General features: G+C 31.5%; 2 protein-coding genes across 6 annotated transcripts; both read left to right on the top strand.

Annotated features, from left to right (window-relative positions):
• Positions 1-792: 792 nt before the first annotated feature.
• LOC134715930 (uncharacterized) lies at positions 793-4,432 on the top strand. Its single transcript, XM_063578495.1, has 3 exons — positions 793-812; positions 1,916-2,100; positions 2,832-4,432. The coding sequence occupies exons 2-3, from the start codon at positions 1,923-1,925 to the stop codon at positions 3,791-3,793; spliced, it is 1,140 nt and encodes a 379-aa protein (XP_063434565.1). The 5' UTR covers positions 793-812; positions 1,916-1,922; the 3' UTR covers positions 3,794-4,432.
• Positions 4,433-13,078: 8,646 nt separating this feature from the next.
• Positions 13,079-25,756, top strand: LOC134715931 (uncharacterized). 5 transcript variants are annotated; one of them, XR_010106820.1, is made up of 4 exons: positions 13,079-13,220; positions 19,384-19,562; positions 21,430-21,543; positions 22,633-23,627. XR_010106820.1 is itself a non-coding variant. In XM_063578496.1 (3 exons), exons 2-3 carry the CDS (start codon positions 19,391-19,393, stop codon positions 24,356-24,358), a joined length of 897 nt encoding a protein of 298 aa, XP_063434566.1. In that variant the 5' UTR covers positions 13,104-13,220; positions 19,384-19,390; the 3' UTR covers positions 24,359-25,755. The 5 variants fall into 5 exon arrangements, 2 of the variants coding, with proteins under 2 accessions (XP_063434566.1, XP_063434567.1); XR_010106819.1 differs by having other exon boundaries at positions 21,347-21,543; XR_010106818.1 differs by lacking the exon at positions 21,430-21,543 and having other exon boundaries at positions 13,093-13,220.
• Positions 25,757-25,815: the final 59 nt, after the last annotated feature.

The raw sequence follows: 25,815 nt of genomic DNA, 5'->3' as shown, positions 1-25,815 counted from the left end.
GTTTTGCACTCATATTGTTGTCAATATATAGCGATAATCCATCATTTTCTACATAAGGAAATGCTTGTACTAAGTTAAGAGTAATCGGAAAGTTGCTTTTCATTCGTTTGGTGCATTTAACCGTTTGATTTTGCCATTTGTTGAAGGACTTTCCGTTTTGATATTTCCTTGGAATTTGGTGTTTTGTGATAATTTTACTTTTCATTCCGTTGTAAAATTTATGATATTTAAAATTACAAACTTAATTTGGTGTTGACAGGACAAAAAAACATTTCGGATCCGAGTATTTTGCTAGAAGTGTAATGAAGGTTCTTGTTTTAAATTATTCATAGAAGAAACAATTACAAATTATCACAAAGATCCAGAAAATAATATCATTTTACATTTAAGCGCATCAGAGTACATATAAATTATCGGCAGTCACGTACACATCGAGATAAACGTACATGTATTCAATGACTTCCCAATGTCACAACAACTTGTTTTTTGTGGTTTTCTTTGTATATTATCCACATTATCGTGCCTGGAAAACTTAATTAGCTGATATTGGTTGTTCATAATGCTCCTTTTTGGTGCCTATAAACGTGATAAATCTTAAGTTTGGAAAAGATACTCAGTAAAACAAAATAGAAGTGTGTTTGTATTATAAACTACTACGTTCTATCCTAGTTACTTTAATGAATCGATAGACGCATAATCGGGTCATTGACCTACTTACACGATATGCTGTGTTTTGATATGCTATTATTAACTTGTTATTAACAGGACGTGGATAATAATAATTATATATGTAAACATATTCTTACAAGCAGGTAACAACAACTTTTATTGTTTTGAAATAAAATTGTTATAGATTTCTAATATTCTGTTACAGTATTTTCTTTATTTTTTGATCATGTTAGAATGTAAGACTAAAAATAAAGTGTTTTACTTTTGGGACAAGTTCAATATGTAGAGGACATATGTTTTGTTAAATAATAAGCATATGTTTGTTTTTTTTTGTCAACATACATTTATAATCCCTTTATTCTTTAACCGTTGCCATTGATACTGGTGAAAACTAACCTAGTTCACGAGGGTCTGAATTAGGTTTCCAGAAAAGAGAATAATGGGCAATAGTGCAGAATAACAGAGTCCAACAAAGAAAACTAAATTTATCGTCAGCTCTTAACGGGAAGTATCTTTGCAAATAGGACAAAAAAAACTTAAAAGAGAACAAATATATGAAGTATAGGAGAACAATGGGTAAAACAAATAACGGACGATCGAATAGAGTATAATGACATTTATAAATGTTTAATACAGATTACTCTTCGGCTATGGTATGATCATGTGATACCTCTTTGTCGATGGCAGAATCGTGTGATTACTCTTTCGCGGATGACTTGATCTCATGTTTCTCTTTGTCGCTGACATGATCTCGTGGTTCTCTTTGTCGATAACTGGATCGTGTGATTACTCTTTGACGATTGCATGATTGTGTTATTACTCTTTGTCGATGACAAGATCGTGTGATTACTCCTTGTCGATGACATAATCGTGTGATTACTCTTTATCGATGACATGATCGTGTGACTACTCTTAAACTAAAGAATTTGAGAGTTAATGGTATATGTCTGGTCATTTTGACTGATTTTTTCAAGTGGAGCGTACTGAATATTAAAATGAATATTTAAAGGTCTTTCAAATAAAACAACAAGGAATGCCATTGTCTGAATTTGAATTTTAAACTGTTTTTGAAGAAAAGAAGCAGAAAAACGCATTTTTCTGTAAATGCGTTTCGACAACTTATATTCTGCTTAATACTTATGATGGTTTTTTTAACTATAACTTTAACAGGTTCATGTAGCAAACTAAGTAAGTTTCTACCAACACATGCTGCTGTTATTAAAAAAAGGATATTTTTCTATTTTAGACAAAAAATGGACAGAACTTCGGATGAAGCCTTGCATTGCTGTAAAGTCCCTATATTTAATGGACAACGTACATCTTTGGAAGACGGACCAAATTACCTGCCATTTTCCAAAAAGTATCTTAGATCTTTTGATCTGTTCTCTTCAATTGAAAAGACAGCAGATATAACTTCCGACGGAAACGAAGGTACACACACTATATATGTTTTTGACTGTTTTCTGCTCATTAGCTGGATGTTGAATTTTTGACAAATGCACCATTTCTACCTCAGGAATATATTACAAAGCTGTATTTGGCAAATCTTTTAGGAATTTTTGCTCCTCAATGCTCTTTCAATTTCGTACTATCATGACTATATTTGGGCTTTTTAACATTTTTGTATTCTTATTTTTATGTCTATATAACTTATATTGGTCAGTATGCTCATTTTTTCACACAAATAATTCTTTGATCCTTTAATCCTTTGAATACATTGATTAACGTATAGTTATACACATTTAGTCTGTGGTCATATATTTTCCAAATCAAAACAAATGGTCAAACTCAGTCGTCACTTGTTAAAAATAAAAATATGTCCAGGATTACTACATAGAATTTGTTTTTGTTTACGCGCAACTTGTGTGTATCTTAATTTGACACACACTAGGGATATTAACCCGTGTATATAAAACTGTATATATGGTGTATGATTGCTATTGATTTTTTTTCAACACAAATCAAATGAAGGTAAGTGAATTTATTTAAATGTGCGGTTGACTGCACTGTGTTCTACTATGAACACAGTCATCTGTAATAAATATAACATACAACTTCTGGTACCCTGTTATCATACTATTTTTGTTTTTGCTCTACATGCATTTTTTGCTAAATGGTAATTTGGTCTGTAGTAATTTCATCTTAAAAAAAATATATTGTAGATACAACCAATTTAACCTTCAGGCCAAGAGTAAATTCGTTTCCACAGACTTCCAAATCTAGAAATAATAAACAACATACAATTTCTGACGAAGTTAGTAGGCTAGGATTAACTGCTGAATCAGTGTATAATGATATCAAATCTGAAATTGACGAAAATGAAAGTTATTTGGACGAAAATAACGAGAGTCGTTTTTCCACCGGATATACAGGAAGTAAATTATTAAAAGATGTCCAAAATGTAACAAAATATTCAGGTTCAAGAGGAGACAATTATTTCAGAGAGAAAACTGCAGAGGAAATTAAAAAAGACAGTATAGGCAGACGGCTTAATGAATTTGGACACTTCGATATATTAGATTTAAATAACATAGCCGATATTCCAGGCAAATCATCTACTAGCACAGCATTGCAAAAAGCGAAAGATTGTAATAGATATCAAGATACCTTAGGATTATTGTGGTTGAATGAAGACACATTATCTTTCAGCTCACCAGAAATGGTGGATGGACAAGTTAAAACAAATAGTTCAGAATCAGGGTGGTCAAGTGATCCTGGTGATCGACAGAAAATAAGACATAAAAAAAGGCTATCAAAGAAAAGTGCGCAGAATCAAATCGCAGGGGAACGTTCTAACATTGACGATAACAAATCTTTTCAAGTTCATCCTGAAAATAAACAGAGTACAATTGGCATTGAAGGCCAAATAGTGACAATAAAACATTCTTTAAACACAGCTGAGACTAACAACTCATCTGAAGACCAGAACATATCAAATGTGAAAACTTTGAAAAATAAGACAAATTCAGGATCGAAGCACGTGACAGCCGAACATTACGATAGTGGGGAAGAGGATATTCATGAACACGCTTCTTTTCAGAAACAAACTTTACAATGGGTCACGACTAGCAAGGTCCGACAAACTGGACGTGAACAAAACATGCTTTCTCAGCCAACCTTTTGATGTGTTTTCAATAATGTTCCGAGTAGGTTTATCATTTGACATTGATTTGTTCATGTTAAAGAGTTATTTATTGTTACTTCCATAACTTCGAGAAGATTCGTCGTTGTGTTTTGTAAAAATGAGTGGGAGAACATTTTATGGCGTTTCTTAATTTTCTGTTCTGTAATTGTACGAATACCAGCTTTATAATGATGCAATTGTCATAATGCATGCTGTCATTATTTCCCCATAGATTGTTCTGAATGTTCCATATTATTGTTGAGGTTTTTATTATTTGTTAAACACCACATAGTTTGTATTGACACAAACTCACTTTACTTTCAATAAGCGCAGTGTTTATCATTCTGGAGTCCTATTAAACAGCTGGAGTAAATCAAAGTTGTTTAGTTAGATATTTCTTATTTTTAAATACTTCTGTAATACAAACCATTGAGGCAACCAGTTTGTTTAATCACAAATAAAATAAAATAGAATAAAATAAAAACAATTTGCATGCATGTAAATCATTTTCGATTTTAAGCTTTCCTTAAATAGTTCAACGTTTAACTTGTACACATGTGCATTGGAGGTGGTTAAACTATATTTATGTTTATTATTTATCATTGCAATTTGGTCTGGTACTCTCTCATTTTGTAAATAAATTCAACAAGAAAATAATTATAAAAACCAGTGTTATGTTATCTTTGAGTTCATGTTGCCGGGTAATATTTTATACTAAGAGAGCGGATTTCGATAAAAAGTCCAATTCTAAATAAAAGGAAATGTTGTCACAGAGACTGACAATTAAGACATCTAAAAAATTGATTAGTTTTTTATAACGTTTTCTCACATCAAAAACATTTCCCAGATTTTTTTTTGTCACTTTTTTGGTGGGTTTAATGTACAATACAAGTCCAAAAAATGTATCCAACTGTCGGAAAAAAATAGAATAGACAAGTCAAGAGATGTTCCTTCATCTGTAAATATTACTTTTTTGCACTTGGCCGAATCACTTGGTGGGTCAAAAAGCGGCTTGTTACAAAGCAAATCATCTATAATTATCTGTTCAACATTGCAGTTTGGTGTCGTTCATCCGGACCACCAAATGTGCAAAACCCAGCTATTGAATATGTTGTCAATCATAAAATTGACGTTAACAATCAACCATTACTATATTAAGGTCTTAATCCTCATTGTCTTGTTTTTCTGTCTTTTCTACCAACATAATTTTGAACTTGGCCTCTCCCATTGGTTATTGTCGTGAAGACCGCGGGATCGGTTACGTATCGGAAGTCAAAGTGTATTCAAGGTCGACGTCACACGGCGACGTCATCTTATCTTTGGTTAGTAACATAGTTAACGTCAAACTGCAAAGCTGTTGTAAATTTTATCAGAGTTTTACTATAAGATATCGTCACTACAGTAATATCTCTTCCCGAGTCCCTGTCACTATTTATAATTAAAAAAAGACTTAGTCGATATGATGTTACGAGAGCCTACAAATAGATCCGAAAAAGGAGTAAAATAACTGCATATTGCATTGCGAAAGTTGGTACAAAAGGGAAATAAAAAATGGCAACAGTAGTAAACCGCTGCTGAGGGAACACATCAAATATAAGAGGAGAATAACGACACCACGGAAATACAACACTAAAATGTCATACACACACAGAAACGAACTATAATATAACAATGGCCGTTTTCCTGACTTGGTACAAGACATGTTAAGAAAAAATGGTAGGTTGAACCTGATTTTGTGGCTTGCCACAACTCCCGCTTTATGTCAATATTAAATAAAACATAAAAGTGACTCCAATTCATGACAGGACTACAATACGAATAAATGGTATAATATACAGGACGGAGAAAAACACAAATAGTAGAATATACAGGACGGGGAAACACACAAATAATAGCTATCAAAAGGTACCAGGCTTATAATTTAATACGCCAGACGTGTGTTTCGTCTACACAAGACTTATCGGTGAAGCTAAGATAAAAAAAAATACAAAGTACAAAGCTAAAGAGCACCGAAGACCAAAAGTTATAAGGAGCAAAAGTTCCAAAAAGTTGTGCGAAATACGGCTAAGGTTATCTACCTGGGATAAGAAAATATTTAAAATAGTGCATACTTTTGCAGTAACTTTAATAAAATTACTATATAATAGTTATACATGTTAACACCGAAGTGGTGACTATCTTCAGAATAAAAACGAATGCATACTACAACCTAAATCAGCACATAAAAAACGGCCGAACAATGTAATATATGATAGCTGAAGAGATCAACGTACAAAAGTGACGTCACATTTAAATGTCTAATTTTGTCAAAAAAATAAAGATAGAGTTCGAGATAAGGTTTGTGATACTGATATAACATGTATTAATAACATTGAAAATTATAATACTTATACATGAATAAATAAAATGGTAGTAATTAGATTTATCCTTAATCAAATTGTAAACAAAACACATTGTTTAAATTTAGTTGACCCAAACTAAAATCTTATAAATGAACTGGGTGATTAAAAGAACAGAAAACAACATTATTTTACAACTACAAACGAAAAAATCCGATGAGAATAACAAATATAACATCAAAACTAAATACATAAATTTTGGACAGAAAAATACCGTGACACGTCTAAGAGCATAGCAAATTCACATTCAGCAAAACAGTCACAATTGGCAATAATGGAAAGCTAGTACATATAGAATAACTATATATTGTCTCGAAATATCAATGCTTTTTGTACAAGGCTTACAAACAGGTAGAAAGCGAGGCTGTGCCGAGCATTTCTACCTGTTTCGAGTCGAGTACAAATAACAGATTGATATTTCGAGACAATGTATGGTTATTCTTTATATACTGCAACTCTTATGACTGTTCAAAATGAAGTATTTAGGGTAAAAACCGTCATTCTTTACTTGTGAGCGGACAACGTAAAATTGCCGCGAACCTGTATGTTTTATTGACGTCATAAATAAAACTGTACGGAAAAGCATTGTCAACGTCATAAACAAGGTGATATACGGTCAGTGACTGTATATCACATATAAATATACAGTCAATGCAATTTGACTGCTCAAAAAGCACAGCTGCAGTATATATTTTAATGTTATGTTGAGTAGTTTTAACGATGGCAAATTTTCCCATATGAAGAAACTCCATGTATAGTAAAAGATAAAATTAAAATATCAATCAGTCCCAAAATTCATTTTATTAATATTGTTAAGGTATGCAGTTAACGTTTCTATGTACTGACGTTGTGAATTATCTTAATTGCGTATTATATGGTTCTTTTGTATTTGTTTTTGTTTATGATAAACCTTTACTGTTTATCTTTTTTTGGGAATATCCCATTATCATTTCTCAAAATATATACATTCAACCACTGTTTTATTGGAATTTGGCCATTTTGTTTTTATTCATATCAGTGTATGTAAAGTGCGGATCCTAAAATATCATTTTTACTGTATATGCCATAAATGTCTAATGTAGAATGATAAATAAACAGACGAACTTTTTTTAATTTTTGAAGAAAATCAAGAAAATTAGTTAAAATGTATATGTTCAGAAATACATAATACTTATAAAACAAAGTAGGAGATGCGAGCGGGGTTTTATCGCGCCTAAAGCCATCCAGCTGTGAAATATATACCAAAATAGGCGAATATTAAGGACATTTCACGAACAGATCGTGCAGGTGCTTTATAACTAACAGGTTAGATGTTGTTGCAGTAAAAAATATTCATTTTAATACAATTATTAAAGTTGTATAACGTAGAATATGTTTTGTCATTCAGTTTCTTCATATTTAACTTAATTCCACTATGATGATTTCGTAATGCTAGTCATGTTTACTGTCGAATAATGATACTATTCTTTCATTTTCACTGTGGAGCGAATCATTATTATTGTATATGCGGTGCATTTTCACTGTATAATTTTTTATTTATTTTTTATCTATTACAGCTCATTTCTTTAAGCATGTAGAGCAAGACTTTAGTTGACTTGCTTGCTTTTTTTTTTTATTGGATAATCATTATGATAACACCGAATTTAATTCAAATATTAAAAATACAGTTAAACTATGCCTATTCATATTGTTTAAAAATGTCAATCTTATTTACAAAGTTTGTATAAACAATAATACAAACAAAGCAAGCAAGCCAACCAAAGTTTTGCTTTACATGCATGAGGAAATTAGCTGTAAAGCCTTAATTCAGTCGACTTGCTCAAACAATAGATAAAGTAAGAGAAAGATTTGATAAAATTTAACTTACGGAGGAAAGTTTGGTTTTAAAACACTCTAATAAATTCAATAGAAATAACATTTATTTCAAATGTATTCATTTAGTTTCTTATAAAGCGTATAGGGATCTTTATCCTTATTTTTTTTATCCATTTTCATGACACTTCACCGCTAATTACGTACATCTTGATATAGATTGCACCTTTGTTTTCCCGTTTAAAAGGTTTTACACTGGAGCCCTTTATAACTTGCTGTTCGGTGTGAGCCAAGACTCCATGTATATATGGCTCAAAAACGAAACGAGACGGGATAAAAAGGGATAAAAAAATCTACGCTAATTTTTTAATATATTTATAATGGGCTTAATATGAGTCAAAATAGAGTAAAATTTTTTAAAAAGCATTTGGGTATAAGCGTCACGCCGGATTGCCGATTTTTTGCAAGCGTGACAGGTGAAAGTCAAATAATTGTGTAGTGAAAAACGGGAAATGAAGTCTAGCGGGACACGGATAAAAATTAGAACTGCATAGTATAAGCGGGATACGGGAATCTGACAAAACAATAAGCTGAATACGGGAATCTGACAAAACAGTAAGCGGGATCCGGGATCAGAACCCCCCAATGAGACCCAAGAATAAGATATTTTTGTATATTCATCCTATTGTTGCAGTCATGCCTTCAATAACAAATGTATCCGATGCATGCATTTTTTTTATATTTTTGGTCCCTTTTTCAATTTTGTGGGGTCCAAATTTATAAGTCCTTTAAAATAGATATTTGGAATTCGTTGACATGCTGAATCTAACCATGTATCTAGTTTGGGGATTTTTTGCCTAGTTGCTGAAATAGCCCACATAGAGTTCCAAAGGGTCTAAAATCAACAAAAATGAATTGTAGCATGCATTTCGTGTACAATAACCCAAATGTGCATGGTTTTACCTCTGCGGTAGTATCCATTCGCGGATCTAGAATTTTTCATAAGTAGGGGCCCACTGACTGCCCAAGAGGGCCCGCTGCTGTCACCTTCCAGTGATTCCCTATATAAGTTAAAATCAAGGAGAAACGTTATCTGAAGAATACAATTTGACATTTTGAGAATCGCTTTTGTTACAAGTTTGAAAAGCTATATATATTTGATGAAGAATGAATGAGGAGTTTGTATTTCAATTTGAAAATACATGTATCATAAATCCTAAAGTCATCAACTAAGTTTTTTTTCATTTGTTGCAAGTGCATTTATCACATAATTCTACAATAAAAATTCCTCGCATCTTTGAAAATTCTACATTAATAATGACTGCACTAACAGTGATAATTCATCGCATATATAGTTAAAATGGATCGCTTTCAATAATCGATATGCTATATTATGATGCTTTTATAACACTTATTTGAACTTCAATGCTATGTTTGTATATTATAAAGACATATCACAATGAAAATATGTTAAAACTTAACTTAAAATCCTTTAACTTGATATTTTCAAAACGTAAACAAATACAGTTTTCCCATGATCCTTTATTCTACAATAGACATACCCGCATATAACAGTAAAAATGAACTAGCTGGATTCGCACTTTATATACACTGCATATTGTCTTTCATTTTTGCAATTGTGCTTTGTCTATAGAGTATCTTCGTACCATTGTGTCTATTTACCTTGTTAAGGACATACGATACAGTTTTGATACTTATTTAAATTTTGATGAAAATTTGCATGTAAGCTATATTTTTACCCGATTATAACAAATATGTAATAAAATATATACCTTCATGTTGTACGTTATGAGTAGATTGAGGTTCAAATTTCAGATATTTCCTCAAAATACGGATTTGTGGACGTATTTTTCCTTTCTGTAGAAATACATATCTTTTTTCTTTTAAAAGATAAACACGAGCTGTTTTTTTTCAATTATTTGTAGTTTGTGTGTTACATGAGTATTGCATAAATTTTTACAATAAATTTGAACATGTTATTTTTACAAATAACTCAAATTTATCACATGTTCATGAATGTAGAAAACAATCATCAGTGTTTGCTGTATATTAATAATTTTTTTTTTTTTTAATGCACTTTTTACGTTTTCATGGAAAATTGGAAACGTCGCACGATACTGGTGTCACCTAACGTTACACACTCAAAGACGTAAGACAAAATAAAAACGTTGAAATGCATGTTGTTCAGATAGTTTTTACAATAAATTTTAAAGGATTCATTTTTTTCCTAAGAAAGGATTTTTTTTCTTAGATAAAAGATGTTAAGCTTTAGTTCTATTAACAAATTAAAGATAAAAGAGTAACTTTAATTGGAACCATTTAATTATATACATTTTAATTATAAGGGCATTCAATTTCTTTTATTATGGATTGACTATGCACTGCAAATGCATTCATTTTTGCACTCCAGAATGTCAAGGCAAAAGGACAACGGCATATCTAGCATGGCAGCTCTGCACAAATATATGCAAGGGAATTAGCGAGAACAATTATTATAGCTGTTGTTTTTCTATTAATTTGTAGGATCTGAATATTATAGTCCGGAAAACACTTCAGTTCCGTGAGGAAATCTCTCTTCCATCCTTTCTTTGTGAATCGGTAGACCTTCAACATAAAACATTAATTTTAAAGTTTTCTTATTAAGCAACAAAATAAGATAGCCGTATTCCAAATCGTCTGTGAAAACCGCAATAATTACAATTAGACGGAACGTTAGAAGCATATTTTATTAAATAACGTCAAAATCGTATGTGGGGACATTATATCGGACATTTTAGTTTTATCTGATATCTTGTATATTAGATTTAATTTAAGGGAATTTAATATCAAAATAGGGATAAATTTTTGTACTTTTATCCATTATATTTTTGTTTATGTAGCGAATGGCACTGTATTAAAAAAACATCATGAAAACACAGACAACGTAACCCTACATTCAATTTGGTTTGAAAGGGACAAAATGTCGGACATTGCTAATCAACTCGAATAAAAAGAATTTGTTTTAAAATTTCCTGATTACTGCATGAGGCGAAAGTGTAATCTTTGTACAAAATACTAGTATAAGAATTATTGACTTTCGACATGGAGATTTCTCAGAAATTCCCTCTTTGGGACAATTCAAAAAAAATTACGGCAATCTTTCGTGCATGGGACACATAATTTGTATCATCTTGATCCCTTTTTCTTTTATTTCAGACTTTTCGAGAGAGAAAAATCGACATTTCGTCATCGCCCACTGATAAATTGCTTTTTCTAGACATACTTGTATGTCGTTGGGTTAAAAAAATTATATGTTTTTTACGGCATTCAGAATTTCACAAAACTAAAAGTGTAACGCGGGACAAGGATATCATATTGCAAAATAAAGGTTTTATTGAGTTTTAATTAATTAAAATGGTCTGTTACATATACAAAATTGCAATAATCTGAAAGAAGAGTTTAAAAGCTTAAAAAATGATATACAACACTTTATAATATAATTTCTTATGTTTAAAAATTAACAAGATGAATGTGTCTTGTCCGTGATTTCACCAAAGTAACACCAGTAGCGTGCGACGTTTCTAAGCATACGTCCAACTGTATTTTTGTCCTTCTGCCGAGTTTAACCTTTTCAACTGATTTTTATAGTTCCGTTCCTTCTTATGTTGTACTGTTATACCACTGTCCCAGGTTAGGGGAGGGTTGGGATCCCGTTAACATGTTTAACCCTGCCACAATATTTAAGTATGTGTCTGTCCCAAGCCAGGAGCCTGTAATTCAGTGGTTGTTTTCTCTTTTGAATTGCTTTTTTCATTGTCATATCGGGGCCTTTTATAGCTGACTATGCGGTATGGGCTTTGCTCGTTGTTGAAGGCCATACGATGACCTAAAGTTGTTAATATCTGTGTCATTTTGGTCTCTTGTGGACAGTTTTCTCAATGGCAATCATACCACATCTTTGTATTTATATAATCTTCTTAAGTAATCAAATCAAATATCATTTTATAAAAGAAGGGTACATAAACTCGTTTTCAAGTTAAATCAGTTTGAATGATAAAAATCAGCCGGAATCTGCATCTTTTCCCGATAAGTCACCGTTTGACGTCGCAGAAATAACAGTTAACTTTAGCAACGTCATCTCCTTCCCTGTAACTGTACCGTATGTCCTTAGAATATTTGTTTGTTTTATAGTGATTAAGATTAAAACACAGTACGGCTTTATCCTAATTTTTACCTATTATTTTCTAGTCAAAAAAAGAAACGGCAATGTATTTTCCTTATATAAAAATATGAATAAACTGTTCTGAGGTAAATATTTGCCCTGTTGATCTATTTTAAACAGAGTGCTATTTTCTCATCAAAACCATTGATTGAAGAAAAAACAAGAAAAAACAAGAAAAAACATTTTCTTTTTTTTTCTTTTCAAAAATCGTATTCTCACCCAAAAGTTCAATAACAATATTACTACTTATAACTTTGAAAACTTAATCATAGTCTGACAAAAATTTGTAATGCCTTCGAAAAATTATTCAGGAATAACCTTTATGTTTTGATTTATATTATTAATATAAATCAACACATCGTATTATTCCGGATTCGTTTTTCGAATTGCGTTATTTTGGTGCTGAGAAACTTTGGTGACCCCACAGATTCAGTGTCTTTAACAAGTTCATAGTGAGCAGTGATTGTAACCGACAAACGTTCACTTAATCTGTCACAGTCAATGGGATAATTGAGGTCATCAATCAATGGCCAGGACCACACTGTTTTGAATATGATTCTAGAAGCTTTAGTTGGGAAAACTCTTATAAATATCCGTAGGAGCCAGAAAATAATATCGTTTCACCTCTTAGTACATCCGAGTACAAATAAAATATCGGCAGTCACGTACACAATGAACTAAACGTATCCAATGAGTTCCCAATGTCACTGTAACCAGTTTTGTGTGGTTTTTGGTAGTTTTTTTTTAATCGACTGGAAAACTCATCTGATATTGGTTGTTCATTGTTTGTGTTTATATTATACACATGCTTAAAGTTTCAAATTTTGTACTAATTATAATTGGATAGAAGTGTGTACGCATTATGAATTTCTACATTATATCCTTGTTAAATGAATCGATAAACGTATTATACGGTCATTGACCTACACTGTGTTTTGATACTAACTTCTTATTAACTGGACTGGGATAATATTATGTAAACATATTCTCACAAGTAGGTATTGTTTTGGTATCACATAATTGAAGATTTCAAGAATTCTGTTACAGTCTTTTCTTTATTTTTTTAATGTATATTTTATGTTTAAATAATACGTATTGTTTTAGTTATTAAATTATTTGTTTTTATTTCAGTCATATTTTTCCTTTAAAAGACTTAGCTGATAAATGTTCTGGTAGATAATGAGGGTAAATCAATGTCTTTTGAGAAATGCCAACATGCATTGTATTTATGAAATTAAACCTAATTTCTAGTTATAATTTGGATCTAACAGCAATAAAATCATATCAAAGTTCTCTCAAACATAATATCCATTTCGATTGTCTTTATTAAATTCATGGACCACTTCTTTTAAATAAAATAAGAACACTTTGTTTATCATATAAATAGCTTAAAAGATATGTATATGTGAGGTTTTATCAGAAAAAAAGGTAAAAGGCTTTACTGTAAAGATAACTGGTCTCTGAGAGTAAATACAAATGTTGATTGGGAAAAGTGCAAATATGTCTTTTTACACCACCAAAAAAATTCGATACTTCATTGGTTTCAATACAAAATCATAGACTCAAATGAATTCAAAATTAAGATATAACAAACAGATACAAGAATTGAGCACATATTTCGACATGATATATAAAATATAAGATTTATGGATTAAACTAAGTGATTGAATTTATAACCAAACACAAACAATAATTCCATTCAATATGAATACTGGTTTAGTTGGAAATTTAAGAAAAAAAGAAAAAAAGGAAATAATAAGATAAAAAAAAACTTAATAATTTATACTCCTTTAAAATGGTATATTTCTAGAACCAAACTTTGTGAAAATCAGGTAGGTTTTATAGGATTGCAAAATTCAATCAAAGAATTTCTTACACTAGAAAAGAATATGTCATTTGTTTTTAAATGTGACCCTTTTCACATGGCCATGGCAATATCTACTTGGACCACTAGAATATTTTTTTAATTATAAAATATATAATAGGTATTTTGTATACCTGAATTACTCCTGAGATTTACACATCACCATGTATATGTGTTATTACTTAATATTGTTATATGTTAGTTTAATATATGTTTTCTTGATGATTTTTCTATTTTGATATTGACATCTATAAATAGAAATCCTCGTAGTTATTGCTTGTCCAAATACAATCGAAACCAAAATAAAAGAACTTTCAAAAAATGTTGATTACAAAAAACTTGCATAAAACATGCAAATAAACATTTAAGATATTTAAATCAATAGATAAATGATAGAAAATAGAAAAAAAAAGAGAATATAATTCCACTTTTATCGACTGATTAGTGTGTATACATGACCTACTTAACAACCTGAATATTCGCTGTGTCACTGGCTTTAAATAGATTTATTTGCATTCGAGAGAGAGAGAGAAAAAAAACATACACAATGATTTGTATGTATACCATACTTTTGCTTTGTGTAAAATACATTTTATATACAACAGCGTTTCTTTGCTTTCTGTTTGAAACATGTTAGATATGTATATTTGAATGAAGATTTGTTTGGATAACGATCGATCTATATCTAGCTTATTCCGGTTTTCACCCGTTTATTTATATATTTATAGAATACAATTTTTTGTTCACATGTTCTCTGTTATAATTAAGGCATCATAACCTGGAAGTTACTTATGATTCTACCTTGCATGTTGTTTGCTTTTTGATACAGGTAGGAACGATATATTTATACATGACTATGGTACATGAGGCATCAAACCCTGGTGTCAGCTATGCCTCTCGGAAACCAAAATGCTTTAAATTCACATTTTCTGCTCACGCAGGATGACACATGGTTACTTGTATAGTTTTTGTTTTTTGCTAGTTGACTATATGTTTATCTTTATATAATATGTATTATAATCTTAACTAAATATGTACAATATATATATATAACTATTATTGTGTACATTTTTATGCCCCACCTACGATAGTAGAGGGGCATTATGTTTTCTGGTCTGTTCGTCCGTCCGTCCGTCCGTCCGTCCGTCCGTCCGTCCGTCCGCACGCCTCAGGTTAAAGTTTTTGATCAATGTAGTTTTTGATGAAGTTGCAGTCCAATCGACTTCAAACTTAGTGCACATGTTGCCTATGATATGATCTTTCTAATTTTAATGCCAAATTAGAGATTTGACCCCAATTTCACGGTCCACTGAACATAGAAAATGATAATGTAAGTGGGGCATTCGTGTACTGAGGACACTTTCTTGTTTATTGTGACATCTTTTGTTTTTGGCTATATATATGTCATCAATAATATCAATCACACTTGCATTCGAAAGCGTTATATAATTACAAATCGTATATTACTTTAACATGTTTAAGAACTTAAATTGTTTTGTTTTTTTATCTCATTGATGATTTTGGTGAGTGGAATGTTGGTGCCTGTTGGGCCCATGACTGGAAGTAAAATATTTTTTTGCTTAATGAATATTTAGTTGTGTTTTATTTCATATTAAACTAGAGGCTCTAAAGAGCCTGTGTCGCTCACCTTGGTATTTGTGAATTAAACAAAGGAAGCAGACAGTTCATGACAAAATTGTGTTTAGGTGATTGTGATGTGTTTGTACATCTTTCTTGACTGACAATCTTGCTGCTTACAATTATCTCTATCTATAATGAACTTGTCCGTGTAGTTTCAGTGGAAAATGTTAGTAAAAATTTACAAATTGTATGAAAATTGTTAAAAATTGATTATAAAGGACAATTACTTCTTAGGCGGTCAATTGACCATTTTGGTCATTTTGACTTATTTTTTAGTCTTAAATTGCTGTACATTATTGCTGTTTACAGTTTATCTCTATCCATAATAATATTCAAGATAATAACCCAAAACAGAAAAATTTCCTTAAAATTACCAATTTAGGGGCAGCAACCTAATAACGAGATGTCCGATTCATCTAAAAATTTCAGGGCAGATAGATCTTCACCAGATAAACAATTTTACCCCTTGTCAGATTTGCTCCAAATGCTTGGTTTTTGAGTTATAAGCCAAAAACTGCATGTTACCCCTATGTTCTATTCTTAGCCGTAGCGGCCATCTTGGTTGGTTTGCCCGGTCACAAAACACAATTTTTAAACAAGATAGCTTAATAATGATTCTGGCTATGTTTGGTAAAATTTGGCCCAGTAGTTTCAGAGCAGAAGCTTTTTGTAAAAGTTAACTAAAATTTACGAAAAATGGTTAAAAATTGACTATAAAGGGCAATGACTCCTAAAGGGGTCAACTGACCATTTTGGTCATGTTGACTTATTTGTAAATCTTACTTTGCTGAACATTTTTGCTGCTTACAGTTTATCTTTATCCATAATAATATTCAAGAAAATATCCAAAAACAGCAAAATTTCCTTAAAATTACCAATTAAGGGGCAGCAACCCAACAACGGGTTGTCCCGTTCATCTTAAAATTTCAGGGCAGATAGATCTCCACCAGATAAACAATTTTACCCATTGTCAGTTTTGCTCTAAATGCTTTGGTTTTTGAGTAATAACCAAAAACTGCATTTAACCTCCATGTTCTATTTTTAGCCATGGCGGTCATTTTGGTTGGTTGGCCGAGTCAAAAAACACAATTTTTAAACTAGATACATCAATGATGATTGTGGCCAATTTTGGATCAATTTGGCCGGGTAGTTTCAGAGAAGAAGATTTTCGTAAAAGATCATGGAGATTTACGAAAAATGGTAAAAAATTGACTATAAAGGGCAATAACTCCTAAAGGGGTCAACTGACCATTTTGGTCAAGTTGACTTATTTGTAAATCTTACTTTGCTGAACATTATTGCTGTTTACAGTTTATCTCCATATATAAAAATATTCAAGATAATAACCAAAAACAGCAAAATTTCCTTAAAATTACCAATTCAGGGGCAGCAACCCAACAACAGGTTGTCTGATTCATCTGAAAATTTCAGGGCAGATAGATCTTGTAAAAGTTAACGACGCCGGACGACGGACGACGACAGACGTCGGACGCCGGACGCCAAGTGATGAGAAAAGCTCACTTGGCCTTTTAGGCCATGTGAGCTAAAAAAAGGAAAGAATGAACAATTGTTAACCATTCTATTAATTCAGTAGTCATTAATGTCAATGGCTTTTACCCAATAATAAAACTTATGGCGAATTAATCCATTTAATATACATGATATAATATTGTTTAAAAGACCATCTTTCTTTGATGCTTTGCTTTAATATTTAAACTTTTTTTCAATTTTTCACAGAGCATTGTCGTTAATGCGAATTCGTGTGAGTTCATACTAGTTTTGGGATCTAGCTATTCCCTCTCCATGGTAATCTTTGATACGACAAATGGTGTCACATTGCTCCAATCTCCGGCGCAGAGTTCATATCCGTTCCATACATGCTTTGCAATACTGCACTTAATATGAGTGTAGTGTTACAAAGTATTGAACGGAACGGATATATGTGATCTCTGCGCCGGAGATTGACATTTCTCCAAAACCTACCTCATTCGTAAATACCTTAAGAGTCATTTTTTTTGTGATATTAGAAAACACATCAATGACTATCTATAAAACAACATTTTACCATTTTCATAGTTCAAACTTATTGATCAAGTATTAAAGACTTACATTTTTGTTAAATGAATTATTGCGTGAATATAACGAAAACGACTGGAGATTTGATAAATATGACACTTTTTATCGCATCAAATTAGCGATGAGTCGACCATGAAGAGGGAATAACTGAATCTTAATTCCAATATGAACTCCAACGAATACACATCAAAGACAATGCACTGTCAAAATTGAAAAAAGGTGTTTATAACCTAAAGAAGAAAAAGAAAGAAGAGCTCCTAAAGACGATATAATATCAAATGGTTGAATTGACATTGAAGACTATTGAATGAATAGAATGGTCTACAATTGTTCATTATTTCCTTTCTATAATTGTATTACAAGTTTAAAAAAAGAAATAAAACAGTGTATTGTTCTTTGTGTATGTATCGTACGTGTATGTTTATAAATATACGTGTGAAAACCAGATTGATCTAGATATACATGATATAGATCGATCGTTATCACAACATATCTTTAAATTATTGACCGTCATTTGCATTGAATATAAATATTTGAAACAAAGAGCAAACAAACGTTACATTATATGTGTCTTTTGCACAAAGCAATACTAACGTTTAAATACAAATCGTTGTGTGTATTCTTTTTTCGAATACAATTAATGAATCTATTTATAGCCATTAATACAGCAAATAGTCAGATTGTTTTCAATATGTCATTTATATGAATACAGACAAATCAGTCAATAAAAATGGAATTTTCAAAACCTTTTCTACCCAGATTATTTGTTTGATTAATTGCGTAATATTATGAAATTCCTTAAAACTAAACATAATGCTAAAAAGGGGACGATGATGAAACTTGTAATAAAAAGACAGGGCATGAGTTTGAGTAAAAAAGAATATGCAGGATAAGCGAAATGAAATTTCACTTTTATATCCGTTAAATAGTACTTTTTCCACCAATGTGTCTTACTTTGTATAAATGAACATGATATTGCGTATGAGTTGAATACATTGATAAATATTATAAGAGTTAGTGAAAGAGGGCGAAAGACACCAAACGGACAGTCAAACTCATAGATAGAAAACAAACCGACAACGCCACGGCTAAAAAAGAAAAAGGCAAACAGACAAATAATAGTACACACAACACAAAATAGAAAACGAAAGATTAAACAACATAAACCTAAACTGGGGGATCTCAGTTTCTCTCAAAGGGTACATATGGAAAATATCTTGTCTCTATGTACGTTTTGACAACCTCTATTAACTAAATATTATTTAGTAAAATGTAAAGTTTAGTATGGCGTTCATTATCACTGAACTAGCATATATTTATTTAGGGGCCAGCTGAAGGACGCCTCCAGGTGCCGACATTTCTCGTTGCATTTAATACCTGTTGGTGACCTTCTGCTGTTGTCTGCTCTATGATCGGGTTGTTTGGCACATTCCCCATTTCCATTCTCAATTTTAAATAACACTAATGGCTTTTTGATACTTTTTAATAAAACTTTATCTGGTTCATGTAACAAATTGAACAAGTTAATACCAAAACATGCTGTTATTATTTTTCAACAAATACTCTTTTTTTTTAGTTAAACCATGGATAGAACGTCGGATGAAGATTCGCATGCCTGTAAAACCCCTATAGTCAATGAACAACGCATATCTTCGGAAGACGGACCAAATCACCTGCGATTTTCAGAAAAATTTCTAAGATCTTTAGATTTGTTTTCTTCAATTGGGAAGACAGCTGATATAACCCCCGACGAAGGTACGCACAATATATATATATATATATATAAATGTTTACTTACTGCGAGGAAAATTCAAAACGGAAATACCCTAATCAAATGACTAAATCACATAAATACTGAACTGCGTGAGAAAAAAATCCCTAATCAAATGGTAATATTAAAAGATCAAAAAATCAAACAAATGGATAACAAGTGCCATATTTCTGACTTGGTACATATATTTTCTCATGTAGAAAATGGTTGATTTAACCTGGTTTTATAGCTAGCTAAACATCTCACTTGTATGACAGTCGCATACAGTTCCATTTTATTGACAGCGATGTGTGAACAATACAAACAGACATAATAGGTAAAAATGTCAAAACGGGTACAGTAGTCAATATTGTGCAATAATCAGAATCACAACAGGCACATAGAGAAAGCACATAAGCAAAAACGAAGGTCAAGAATAAGCAACATTTACCCTGGCACTATAACATAATGCAGGGGTGTAAAAGTACAGAACCACGTCATAGGTGACAAAGAAACACAACAAGTCATATAGACAAAGAAAGAATATTAGCAAAAATTGTATGACAAGAATACATAAACTATCAATGAACAATAACACAATGACGGGTTGTACAAGTACATAATCACGTCAAATGGATATCAACAAAAACAGACCTGACAGTAAATTCTAAATAGTAAGGCTTTTCTACCTCAGGCACAGATTACCTTAGCTGTATTTGGCAAAATTTTAGGAATTTTGGTCCTCAATGCTCTTCAACTTTGTACTTTATTTGACCTTTTAAACTTTTTTTAGATTCGAGCGTCACTGATGAGTCTTTCTGTAGACGAAACGCGCGTCTGGCATATATACAAAATATAGTCCTGGTATCTATGATGAGTTTATTTCCATATTGATAAAGACAAATAATATAATACTTTATCACGTTATAGAGATGATAAACAACGTCAGTACCCAGAATATGTATTTCAAGACCATCTTGAAATATTCGTGATGTTAATATTGAGTATTTATTAACAAGGTCTTGCTACCTTTCGATGGTTTTATCTTTGAAAAAGACACTGATGACGTTTTCTCAAAGTTTACGTAGGAGCTACAAGCTCTTTGATGCCGAATAAGTGAAAAATTTATCTCTTATATATAGGTGAATATTGTATTTTGTTAGGTGGGGGAAATTGATATTCAAAATTAAAATCGTTCCGTTTGTCATACATTCTGGTACTGAGATGACCGTGTATGTCAAATTCGAGGTAAGTCTAAATTTGAGACGGCGGAAGCCGTGTCTGTTGTTTCCTTAATTTCTAGTTCTGGAGGATATATCAACAAAACCTAATCAGAAAAGTTTAGATTATTTATGGAGAACGTTATAAATATACCTGAATGTGAAATTAAATGGCCTGGCATCTATGATTTTGACAAGTGGCTGACTGAACTCCGATTCACATGAAAAAAAGAAGAGGTCAGCAAAGAAGGCCGACAAACAGTCTATTTCCAAATCCAACACATATGTTGTCCATAAGTAACTCCAGCATACTGATCACTTGTTCCTCTGTATAGCATTTTTTACCTTTTTGTTCATAATTAACAAAATATGCCGTATAGTTTCAAAAAGAAACAAATATAGCGTATGCTACAACTTTTATGTTCAAAGTATTGTGGATTTTTTCTTTAAGACGATTTTTCAATTTCACATGGGAAATGGTGGTATACAGGATTGAAAAGTATAAAGTTTTCATTGAACTAATTGCAGGAAAAAAAATCGAGATTCAAAATTATTCAGAAAATCTTTAGAGTTTTTCAGAATCCACATATGGTTAATGCCAATACGTCAGTAACCAGTGTCACATTATTTCTGAAGACCTCTTTCACTTCAGACAGAATTTTTGTCAATTTAATGGACAATTATAAAGTCGAACATCCAGATGAGCCGGCAATGTACCCTTGTTTGTTCAGAATTTTGTGAAGCTTTGGTATCCAATACAAACAAGGTAGGTATCTCGATTGGTTGTTCAATGTAATGTCCATTGAAGCCATGAACAATATTTAAGTTTAGACCATGCTCTGGCGTAGTCCTCAATGGAAAACATTCTTATTTTGAAGTTATGGTTCCAATTAATATGTTGGGGTTCTCTAAATTTTAGGACCATGAAATATCAACTTTCGGAGATGTTCATGTTGATTAATGTTTAGACCCCCAGTTATAACATGACCATAGAAGATGTTAATATATGGCAAGTGAAAACAGTCACATGTCAGAGGTTGCTTTAGGTATTGTGCCAAATCAAGGCCCTCCGATGCTTGTTTATAGTTAAATACGTTGGATGCAATGGTTTGTAACTGTATGATACAATAGGTACAAAATTTTTTACTGATTTTGAAAATAAAAAAAAGTGGAATTTTAGATTTTACCTGCTTCTGGTGTTGAACGTTGCAGATGTTGATTGTATCAATTCCTCTCTTGGTAAACTGAACAGGAAGAAACTTCCTCTTTTTCTTATGTAAAGGTTCCGATCTTACTGGTTTAAAAAGATGGCAAAGAGATACATCACAATCTATACTGTATTTTTTTTTATTTCTTGGAGAAACTGTATTTATGCATCCTATGTCAAGTGCACACATCTCTCTTCGTGTTGTGAAGTATCATATGGATCAGAATAAGTTTTGCATTCAAAGTCTTGTTTCGGTAGGCGATGCACGAATTATAAACGTTAATATCCACATTCATTTTGTGTATTTCTTAATCATGTTTCTTGTTATTTTGTTAACCACTTATTGCATCAAATTATAGAGATCTGTTGAATTTGAAAAATAGATAAACGAGGGAAGAAATTCTAAAACAGGCGATGGAGAAACAAATGCTAATAAATGAATAATACTAATATAAATGATATTAATTAAAAATAAAAAAGCCACTGCCAGTAAATACAACTTTTTTTATAGTGCCTTTCTTTTTCTTGTCTGTTTAGAAGAAAGCAAAAGTTATTGTGTTGCACGTTTGGACATTTGTCTGTATATTGACCACTACACATTACCTTCATATATTTTTGAATAGCGGCTTTGATCTTCTTTTATTTTAGAATCCATCCGAAAACCAACGTCTCCAATCGTGTTCCCTGTCATTGAATAGCTGTGAATGTGATTGACGTCACTGAAAACATATTAGCACCATAAGATAAGATAAGATATTTTATTTTCGAATTAGATCTCCAGAGGAGCATACACACATAACAAATATAATCGTAATAGCATACAGTATTTTAAATGACATTCATATTATACACCTAAATTTACCAGCAGCAGTGATAATTGACTTATCTTCTGTGTTCATAAGCCATATTAGTTTATCTCCTGAGTTAAGAGTTAAAAAATTGAGGCACCTTTTAGTAATTTCTAGAAATAGATGAATGCGGTCATCATTAAATTTATTACATTGAAATAAAAAATTATATTCATCCTTCACATCTCTAAATTTACAATGAGCAAAAGTTTTGAAAGTAATGGGGTTTTAAACTTGGCACGTTTTGGCGAATATCATTTACTGTGGTTTCATTTATTTTCGTGGGTACAAATTTTCGTGGATTAAAGAAAACTTGCATGTTCGTGGAAATTTGGTTTTGCAATTTTACCGAAGTCTCCGCTCAAGCCTAAAGAAAGTTTGCATTCGTTGAACAATTAATTTAATTGTTCAGTTTTACCCATGAAATCCACGATAATTTGTATCCAACTTATATTAATGAATCTACAGTATCGGACACATTTGGGGGGATGAAAAGCGTACACGTTTGGAGGATAGAACACGTTTGGTGATGGACACGTTTGAGAGTGTAACATATATATATATATATGTATATATTACTTATATGTATTATACTAAATATATGTTCAATGCCTGATTACTTATAAAACATTTGTTTCCTAAAAAAAACAAATGAAATAAAATGAATCAATTTGAATGTGAGGTTAACCACGCAGTCTTCAACAATTGACAAAGGCTTCTGCAATAAATTTGGTATAAAACCTTCAGAAACCCTGCACACGCCTGTAGTTATGCCATCTTCAAAGTTCTTCTCTATTGTAGATACTACCAATTTAACCTTCAGACCAAGGGTTAATTCGTTTCCACAGACTGCCAAAAGAAGAAATAGCAGTGAGCATGCAATTTCTGAAGAGGTTAATAGGTTAGGATTAACTGCTGAACCGGTATATGATGATAAAAGTTCTAAAATTGACGAGAATGAATGTAATCTGGACGAAAATAACGACAGTCGTTTCTCGACAGGATATACAAGAAGTGAATTGTTTGAAGATTCGCAATATTCAATGTCAAGAAAAGGCAATTATTTCAAAGAGAAAAATGCTGAAGAATTAAAGAACGACAAGCTTGGCCAATATGGACATTTCGATATATTAGATTTAAATAACATTGCCGATATTCCATCCAATTCATCTACTAGCACAGCTTTGCAGAACGTGAAAGATTGTAATATTGTTGGAGATACCAAATCTATTCAAGTTTATCCTGGAAATGAACTGAGTACAATTGACCTTGAAGGACACATAACGACTGTCAAACATTCTTCAAACACAAATGAGACTAACAATTCTTCTCAAGACCATAACTTATCAAAAGTTAAAACTTTGAAAAATAAGACAAATACAGGATCAAAACACGTGAAATCCGAACATCGTCATAGTGGAGAGCAGGATACTTCTTTGCAGAAACAAACTTTACAATGGGTCTCGACAACCAAGGTCCGACAAAGTGGAAGTGAACAAAATATGCTTTCTCAGCCAACTTTTTGATGTATTTACCATAATGTTTCGAGCATGTTTATTTGATATTGAATTTTATTGTTTAGAGTTATTTACTGTTACTTCCATTACTTTGAGAAGTGAAGAAGTTGTGTTTTGGTACAGTTGCATGGGGGACACTTTCAATAGTTCATGGCGGTTTTCTTTGTTGGTGTTCTGTAATTGTACGAAAACAAGGTTTATATTCATGAACAGCAATATTGATTTTAGCTATTGATTGTCATAGTGTACTTAGTCAATCTCCTATACAGACATAGTTGGTTGTCTTTTCCTCCTATAGATAAGGGACGACAAGACTGTCTGTATTGAGGAGGAAAGGACGACAACTCTGTTTGTATGGGAGATTGGTACTAAGTGCTGCCACAATAATGCTGTAAATAATCTTTGTAATTAAGCTTCAAAAGCAATGTTGATGCATTTTATTTCTGATAAACTAAATATTTACTGTTTGAAATTGTTTCAAAACTATTCTACTCTATTTTAATGAAATTTGTTAGACCAATTAAGTCTTGATATTTATCATTTTTGGTCATCAAAATTTCAAATGAAATTTGCTAAAATATCTTGTTGGTGTAAATAAAGCTGTAGTTTTCACAGCGGTTTTAGCAGAAATAGGTATGTTACCTATTGATATTGGTGCTGTAAAGGCTTCTGTAGAGTTTGAGTGTCATTTAATGAATGCAAAAGATAAAATCAGAATATGGTTCAATCATGTTTGTGAAAATCAAAATACTTTATAAAAAATTGCCTGGTTAATGCTTCAAGGAAAATGAAGCTGACATATATCCAGATTTCTGTTATAAAGTCTTTTTTAACGACCAGAATAACCTTAATGAAATCAAACTAAGAACAGACAGTAAATTAACAAAAATATTACAAATTGAATTTGTATTTATTAGTAGATTTATACCGATACATGACATCTTTTTATGAGTATACCTTTGGACAAAAATATCTTCCTTTGTATAAAGGAGGAAGAAGATGAATAACATTTTGCTTTGAAATGTCAAATTTAAGAAAAATGTGGACAAAAACTTTTTTGGATAGTATAGAGTACGGTTCCATCTTTCAACAAACTGTCTGTTGAGGAAAAATTAACATTTTGTTTGCAATAAATTAGTATGGCATAAATAAAATTATTGTCAAGGAAGTTAATGATTTATATGCATTAAGACATGGCCTAGCTGATAGCAAAAAATAATATGTACATGCAAGATAAATGTAGGGGTATTTTATATATTTCTTATATATTTATATTATGTTATATTTTTTAACAATTGCAAAAGGAATATTACAATTTTACATTCAAATTTGAAAAAGTATTACCTCCTCCAAAATATCTAAATATATAACTTATTGAATATGAATGCTACTAAGATTTAAACATTATATGTTTGGGGTTTTTTTCATGTTTGTCTGGGTAACAATCCAATATTTGGGTTTTATAC

Source organism: Mytilus trossulus, chromosome 4 (assembly GCF_036588685.1).
Source record: "Mytilus trossulus isolate FHL-02 chromosome 4, PNRI_Mtr1.1.1.hap1, whole genome shotgun sequence".
NCBI classification, from domain to species: Eukaryota; Metazoa; Mollusca; class Bivalvia; order Mytilida; family Mytilidae; genus Mytilus; species Mytilus trossulus.
Note: the sequence above shows the minus strand (reverse complement) of the source record. Positions and strands in the feature narration are given on the sequence as shown.

Bases quoted from the DNA above. Each gene is read 5' to 3' on its own strand.
- LOC134715930 (XM_063578495.1), top strand. From the start codon at position 1,923: ATGGACAGAACTTCGGATGAAGCCTTGCATTGCTGTAAAGTCCCTATA. The intron at 2,101-2,831 runs GTACACACACTA...AATATATTGTAG, and splicing joins AACTTCCGACGGAAACGAAG to ATACAACCAATTTAACCTTC.
- LOC134715931 (XM_063578497.1), top strand. From the start codon at position 19,391: ATGGATAGAACGTCGGATGAAGATTCGCATGCCTGTAAAACCCCTATA. The intron at 19,563-23,633 runs GTACGCACAATA...TCTCTATTGTAG, and splicing joins TGATATAACCCCCGACGAAG to ATACTACCAATTTAACCTTC.